At 46.9% G+C, this 8,264-nt stretch overlaps 1 protein-coding gene across 1 annotated transcript; it reads left to right on the forward strand.

The window, feature by feature from the left end:
• Nucleotides 1–2,476: 2,476 nt before the first annotated feature.
• Nucleotides 2,477–3,347, forward strand: LOC149350904 (uncharacterized). Its single transcript, XM_089576945.1, has one exon. The coding sequence runs from the start codon at nt 2,477–2,479 to the stop codon at nt 3,311–3,313; it is 837 nt and encodes a 278-aa protein (XP_089433071.1). The 3' UTR covers nt 3,314–3,347.
• The last annotated feature ends 4,917 nt before the right edge of the window (nt 3,348–8,264 follow it).

Consider the following 8,264-nt stretch of genomic DNA (forward strand, 5'->3'; position numbering starts at 1 on the left):
GCCATGTCAGCGCTCGGCTATGTCACGTGATCCTGTGAGGTCATAACTGCTACTACCAATCGGCGAATTTTATCACTAAGACGAGGTGTTTTCTTCAGTGATCAGAATTCTAATTACCATCATCGACCTGACGACTACCACTGCAGGACGAAAGCCGCTCCCATAGAAGCTGCGAGGAGGCGTGGCCAGCATGGTATGGTGCAATATGTTAATACATTCGTTCAACCGTAACTCCACTATTCGTTCATCTTGAAAGGCGTTACCATTCAATTATACTTTCCGAATCCGCGGATGCCCAGTCGATGGGGCTTTACAGTATCATACGCCATGCTGAGTGACAACTTTGGTTGCCTTTATACCTGAGAAAATTTGTCTCGGTTTTCCTCCACCACTCTACGGTAAGGCGGTGTTTATCCTCATAGAGAAATTAGGTGGCAGTCTTCGTGCGGGCGGCCAGCTAAGGATCGAAGCGCCTTGTGTGTTTGGCTCGTGTACCCGATGGGTGTTGCGTAATGAACTTTGGCGAGTTCACTGTACACGGTGGATGGACGGATGCGGTAGAGACCGCCTATACGCTTGGGAAGCTGGTTCGCCTTCCTCACAAGGCGGTTTCTTGCCTACATAGCCACCCACCGGCAGCTTTCGACTAGGCGTCCGAAGCACCGTTTTCTGCGGCGATGAGCGCGGCCCCAGAGTTGGCTTTCTCGTGGTTTGTTAGTGCTTCTACTTTTTGTCGCGCTCTGAAGGGTGACGTTCCGGTCTTGTCACCAAGGTTGGTGATGAACAATGAGGTCAGACACTAACTTTTCAGCATGCCAGCTTGGGTTTCGGTGCCTGCTGGACTTAATGTCGAGCCAGGAAAGTCTGGTTGGGGTTATGCGGATGGGCCTTTCGGAATTTAAATGAACGCGAACGACAACTTCATACAATTTTAATTCAGAGTGATAATCGATTCTACAGCTCTTTCTGGACACACTGACGTTTCTTCGGCAACAAAATGGGCATAGCTGACAAAAAAAAAAAGAATTAAAAATTTTCGCGACCCTTGAGTGAAACACGTGAAATCAAGACAGGAGACGGCTCGGCAATAACAGGTGGAATCAGTGACGATGTAACCTAGCTTCACCGAATTGCGCTCGAAAGGCTGCCTTTACTTCGCAATACTTCACTTGGAAAAGCGACTACAAAACGGCGATACCTTTTTTCTCTTTATTTTCTACTTTTTCAACTTTAAAAAGCTAAGTTTTTTACCGGAAGTGTACTCTCTGTCTTTCGAACGCACTATTGGATCCCTACTGGTCGACTTCAGTTCGCCTTCGGTGTCCCGTTACGGCTAGGTAGCTGACAGCTCTACGGTGTGGCAGGGCAAGGAATATTTACGAACAACACTCAGAAGGGGCGGTACTATTTACACAATGCATTTCTCTAACTCCTTGCGGCGAAAAAAAAAACGATATGGATCCGGAATCATCCATGTTTACTGGACTCGCCGCTGTGGCTCAGTGGTTACGGTACTCGGCTGCTGATCCGAAAGACGCGGGTTCGATCCGGGCCGCGGCGGCTCAATTTAGATGAAGGCGAAATTCTAGAGGTCCGTGTACTGTGCGATGTCAGTGCATGTTAAAGAATCCCAGGTGGTCGAAATTTCCGGATCCCTTCACTACGGGCCGCCGCGGTGGCTCAGTGGCTATGGTGCTCGGCTACTAACCCGAAAGACGTGGGTTCGATCCCGGCCGCGGCGGCTGGAATTTCTTTGGAGGAGAAATTCTAGAGGCCCGTGTACTGTGCGATGTCAGTGCACGTTAAAGAACCCCAGGTGGTCGAAATTTCCGGAGCCCTCCACTACGGCGTCTCTCATAGCCTCAGTCGCTTTGGGACGTTAAACCCCATAAACCAAACCAACCAAACCTTCACTACGGCGTCTCTCATAGCCCGAGTTGCTTTGGGACGTTAAACCCGAATAAACCAAAACAAACAAAACTATGTTTACTGAGGTAAACAAGAATGATGCTATTCGCTTTTGATAATTTTCTCTCTCGGAGGAGGTGGACGGGTGCTCTTGCAATATAGTCTACTTGAAGGTGCTTTTCTTTCATTTTCGTGATTCCAAAAGTTTTTCTTTAAACACCATGGTCTGTGCTCTTGTACCTATCGGCCACGCCACATGGGCATGCGCTGCAACCGCAGTGCGACCAGACGAAGACAAGGAGAAGGAGGCAGCCGCGCGCGCGTGCCACGCGCAGTACCGCCCCTAGTCGCCCCGCGGACCGACAGTTGTCCTGGGCTTTGCCGGTCCAGGCCGGCTCCCAAAGCCCTTGCCCCGACGGAGGAAGGCCCCTGCGGTGGAGTCGCTTCCCGTGCCTCGCGAAGCTGAGTCCAGCCCCTGGGTTGCCTGCGCCTTCGACGGCGGCCCACGCAATCATCGCGCCAGCTGGTGGAACCCCAAGTTGCCCACGGAGGCTGACCTGAACGGATCATGGAGAGCGACGGCTCCAGGCGTACTAGGAAAGCTCCAAAGCGAAAGTTGACCCCCAACGAAAGCGACCCCGACGATTCGAAGCTAACAGGGACCCAGAAAAAGGAAAACCCCGAGAAGCCGAAGCCCAGGGGAACCCGCAAGAAGGCAACGGCGGCCGCGGGCGCGGTTGACTTGTCGACAGCGAAACCCAGCACAAGCCGCCGCAGGGCTGCACTCCTTTCTCCGAAGGAACCCATGGCACTCAAGCGTGTCGTACCGAAAGCCGCTGCTAGCACATCAGGGAAATCAGCATTGCGGGAGACGTCTGCCACCGCCAAGAATCATTTTTTAAAAAAGGCGGCCGATGTGCCGGGAAGCGAGGCCACTGGACCCTCCATAGATAAAGTGAAGATGAAGATCCTCCGCCGGAGGGGCCGTTCTCCAGGCAAGGCAACGGAGCCGCCATCAGACAACACCGACGGGGGCGCACGTACGCGCGGTACCCGCCGGCGACCGGGAAGCAAATCTCGCAGTGTCGGAGGTGAGAAGCGGCACCGAAGCAGGCGTCACCATTCTCGAAGCAGCGGTGGCGGACGGCGTCGCGTGCGATCCCGTCGCCGGTCTAGGGCCAGCTCGTCTGGCCGCAGCGACTCGGGCACACAAGCGCCCAGGAAGCGCCGCCATTCAAGTTCGAAGTCTTCAAAACGCAGCGCCGGTCCTAAGCGCAGAGGCAGACGTCACAACCGTTCTACGAGCGGGCCGTCGCACAGCGGAGCTGCGAAGAAAAGCCAAAAAATCCGACGTTCACGGTCTTCCTCAAGCGCCCGGAAGAAGCATGGGGCCAGCAAAGATTAGACGAGGATGTTACTGATTCTAGATGCGACGTGGAAACCGATTCAGACTAGTACAGGTTGCTTCGAGAACCGAGGAAGGACCCATGGATTCCTTGTGTTAAAAAATGATGTTTTTTAAATCAGGAACTTGGCCAAGGATGCACGCTGCCGGCGAAAAAAAAGCTTGTCTGCATCTCAGTAGTGGCGAAACGAAACCAAAATTTGATAGTGATAATCCTGAGATGATATTAAATTCGGTTCATTTGCTGTGGCACTAGATTCTTTTCTTCCTATTTGTTTTTGATTGTTGGCTTGGGAATTCTGGGAATTCCATTGTCGAAACAGACGCCAAAATGCCGATTTCACTCGCATTTGTTTGCACTCTCAAATTTTTTCAGTGGAGGATCCAAGGGGGGAGAGAGATAGATTGGGCAATCAGCCTCCGTAAATCACCTGCCTATGTGCTCCGTTTCCGCAGACAGGTGTGCGGACGTCTGCACTGCCTGGTACAGTTCCGTTCTAAAGCTCAACCGGGTACAACTCGCCAATTATCCCTGGTCATTTGCACTCTGAGGCGTTAGGGATTGTGTAGCCTATTTCTGTTGACGTGAAGCCAGCTTTCGCCTGTTTCCGTGCAGTATAATGGCATCTTTCCTAACGAAAGCCTGTGCGTTCTAAAAATCCCGAAGAGTCTCCCACAAATGCATCTTGCACTAAGGGATATACTTAGAGGTGCAAAAACTACTTGTACCGGGCGTGTCAGAGGCCATTGAAGTAATGGTGGAAAACAGCGGAAACTGGACGAGACACAAAAGAAGGATGAGGACACCACACGCATTGATTTTTAGAAAAGAAGCATAAAGAGCCCACTGCACAAAAATTAAGTGCAGCAGAACTGAACTTGGGTCTAGTCGGTGCAGATTCATAACGGTAGAAAACAGCGCATACTAAACAAGAGACGAAGAAGTGGAAGACCACATGGGCTCTTAGAAAAAAAAACGAAAAAAAAAAAGATCATATAAAAGCTTTTAAAGGGACACTGAGGAGAAATTGAAGGTGGTTTGTATCGACAGAATACCAGCTCCTGATTACAAAAACGCCACTCATACTGACAACAAAGCTCTTGTAACGTAGAAAAGAGCAAGAACCAAAGTACAGGTATCGCCGCCACAGGCCAAACTCGCAAGTACAAGCGTGATGACGTCATAGGACAAAACAGTGTTGCTAGAACCAATAGTTCTAGTAACACTGGGACACGAGAAGGCACGAATCTCTGAGGCGTAGCCAATGCAAGCGCAAATTTCCTTGACTTCGCCAGATGGCACCACGTACTCGGCAGCTACGCGTGTGCCTGCAGCATCGGGACCAATCAGCGCCTGCTCACCGGCGGTAGGCGGGCTCCCGGTATTCCACTAACGGTAACAAGGTACACAGTATGCTAAAGGTGTCTGCGAGAACTTCGTTGATGACTTCGAGAGCAGGAACATCCTAACGCAGGCAAAATGCCGGTGCAAACGTAAACGAAGTGACGGTAGCGACGGCGGCAATAACCGATAGATGCCTTCAATGTGCGGCCGGCAGTAGCTTTCTTTTCGGCTGCTGCTAGGCCGCACTGCTGGCGGCCAGAAATCACGGAGTCTGTGTTACGTCATGTTCACGTCATGTTTCACGTCACTTAGTCCTGTGTCGTCATAAGAGAATCCCAAGTTTGAATCAGAGTGGCGAGAAAAACTTTTTCAGTTTCGAATCGAAATTTCTTAGAAATAAAGGCATCTTTCGCTGCCAGCCAAATGGCAACAAAGCCATGAAATGCCGAACTATCGGATTTCGCTATTAAAAAAATATTAATAGAGCTCTCCTCACCGTCCCTTTAAGGAGTAGAAAAGCAGTTTCCTGAAAAGACGGAAGGTGGTCAAGCGGTACCGAACCACTGTCGCCTAGGCCAGAAGCTGGGCATGCTACATCCACACTGCTGATCAATACACGTTCAGCGCGATAACTGAAGGCCTTGTATGAGCACCTCACACTGCACACAAAGCGAATCACATTAAGGAACACCGAGTTATTTCCCTTTTGTTCATTTAGTTGAGTGCACACTTATTTGCGTGCACATTTGAGTGCACACTCAGTTCAGTGCACACTCAGTTCAGTGCACACTCAGTTCAGTGCACACTCAGGTCAGTGAACTACTCATCTCTGTCCCCACAGGCGACATGTATCTGTGCCGAGATAACGCGTGTTGCAACCCGTGTCAGTTGAGAATTCCGTCCCATCTTAATTCCAAAAAAAGACGAGTGCGATGCCGAGATCTGATCATGTCAGAATTCTGCGGCCCATCCATGCAGGCACGAAGGTGCTTGGCCTTCCCCGCACTCACTAAAATGAGCCCCTGCAAGGAACCTTTCCCACAGTTTTGAGCAAAGGTGCAGGGAAGTCCTCTGGTAGGTGGGATATAAGATAAGATAAGATAAACTTTATTTTCCATCAAAAAAAAGATGGAGGGAGACGGGGCTAAAAGCTGCAACCGCAGCTTGACTGGTCCCCGCCCCCCTATATGGAAACGACAGGTGGCACTTGACAAACATTTAACAACAAAAAGCATGTCAGAAAAACAGTCGTTTTGACACGACTAAATGAAGAAATGCCTATTGTAACAATACATGGCAACAAAACATGATACTGAAAAAAAAAAAATCTCAGGAAGGTACATTGAACATGGTTAATTGAACATGGAATTTGAACATGGTTACCGAAAAAGTGATACATCAGATTTCAGGACTAATAACAGAACATCTCTATGAATTATACAATACTAATAGCGGTTACATACAATTTGCGTTTTATTGAAGAAAAATATTCTTAAGCTGCGTAGAATTCAGCGCTAAAATGTCTATATCTTCAGACAAATAGGAGTTTAAGACCGAAGGAATGCGGTGTTTTAGGGTTTGTGCAGCGTAATTTGTTCTGCAGGAGCCAACTTTCCAGTATTCTGGTTTTCTTGTGAAGTGACCTGACGAACTTTTAACGGCTAGTTGTGCTAATTTTGTTAGGATTTTGCTATTTTGCCTCCTTTCTCGAATTAATGCGAGACATAAGTTGTACGTGTACATCTCTTTAATGTGTAATAGGCCCAGCTTGTGGAATAATGGCTGTACATTAGAATCATGTGCAGAGTGTGTAATGATTCTAACTGCCTTACTCTGTAGTCTGCTAAGTTTCTGGATACCGGTCATTGTGGTCGTTCCCCACACGAGTATGCAGTAATTTAAGTAAGACAGAAAAAGAGAGTTGTATAGAAGCATCATGACATTTTTCGGTAGAAAATATTTGTTTCTGTGGAGAATCCCAACTACACTCGCGATTTTTGAGGCTATATATTCTGTGTGCCTGTTCCAGAACATCGTTTCTGTAAAAATAACCCCTAGTGTTTTAAATTCGTCGACAACATCTATCTCCGAACCATTTAACTTAAGTCTTAACTCAGACGGAACTAGTCTTGATTTCGCGCGGAAAACGATCGCTTTTGATTTCGAGCTATTAATTATTAGTCCATTGTGTTTTGCCCAATCACTTACTTTAGCTAACACGGAATTTGCAGTGCTAAACAATTCTGTACATTTATCGGAAGCACAAAAAATGCTAGTGTCATCGGCATAGATGACGAACTTAGTCTGCATATCCACGTTCACAATGTCATTTAAGTATATATTAAATAAAAATGGCCCCAAGATACTTCCTTGCGGGACTCCTGATTTAGTACAACATGCATATGCATTCCTGTGGGGGGAAACATTATTTTGAAGTTTCTTTCTCGTTTGAATCGAGAGTACCACGCAAACGCTCCACAAGGACTGCAGCACTAAGTCCGTGGTTCACGGTCTATGTGAAAGTTAGGTAGTCTTAACCAAGGTACATATGCAACAGTTTGTCTAAGCTAATTTTGTCTACGTAAAACCAATCAAATGCGCTTACATTTGTTACATTCAAGAATTCCTCTTAATCAAGTTTGTTTTAACGGGAGTGTACTGTAAATTGCTAAATATAACAGAAATCCTCAATGGCTTCAGTCCTCAAAAAAAGAAGTGAGAAAATATAAATGAAAAAGGCTCCATCTCTCTAAACAGCGTAAAAGACTAGATAAAAGGAAGACTGACAACACGAACGATTTTGTCTCGTCTTTCGTGTTGTTTCTTAACATGAATTCACATCCAACTAGCCCAACTGTCTACACTTGTTCAAAAAAGGTGTGAGGCATAGAAATACAATCTATTCTTTGCTAATTTACTGCATGTATGCAAGAGGCATTCAAAGCATTAAATTGCAAAGAAATATGTTCACAGTAATGGGGAATTTCATTTCAGTGGAAACTGTCCTACTAAACAGCTTCAGATGAACTATAGTAAATTATCGAGGGCTTGGACAGGCAAACCACAACGTCAAGTTAAAATACGAAATCACTTGATCCTCGGGTAATTCGGATTCGAGGGGAACTGAATACCTGTCCGAATTAAGCAGAGTTCACAGCAGCCTTCGGGATGCCCCAATGTTGACAGTACCAAAGGGTCAATTAGAATAAACTGGAAGTTCGAAATAAGAGCATTTGATTAACAAGGAAACGAAAGTAATATCAACAGTTGGGCAAAGCAGCCACAGTTGACAATAGATGATAAGGCCAGTGCAGGTAGTTACTGACTACATCCAGGTACTTCGACCAACCAATTACATATTCTGATCACAAGAGAGCAATTAGCAGAAGAATGACAATGACCTGGAGTGCATTTGGCTCTTACTCTCAAGTTATCCAGTATGCATAGAGAGTTTTCGGCTGTTACTTTTTGGAAACCCATTCGAGTTTTTTCGGTGCTTATTCAGAAAACGGTTCTAACTTTTTTTTTGCAAATATTTTAGACAGGTGAATTTTTTTTTTTTCAGCAACATATCATATTCCTGTGCAGACAAAAGAAACTTCTGAG

This window comes from Amblyomma mixtum, chromosome 3 (assembly GCF_055824585.1).
Source record: "Amblyomma mixtum isolate Tamu chromosome 3, ASM5582458v1, whole genome shotgun sequence".
In the NCBI taxonomy this organism is placed as follows: Eukaryota; Metazoa; Arthropoda; class Arachnida; order Ixodida; family Ixodidae; genus Amblyomma; species Amblyomma mixtum.

Bases quoted from the DNA above. Each gene is read 5' to 3' on its own strand.
- LOC149350904 (XM_089576945.1), top strand. From the start codon at position 2,477: ATGGAGAGCGACGGCTCCAGGCGTACTAGGAAAGCTCCAAAGCGAAAG.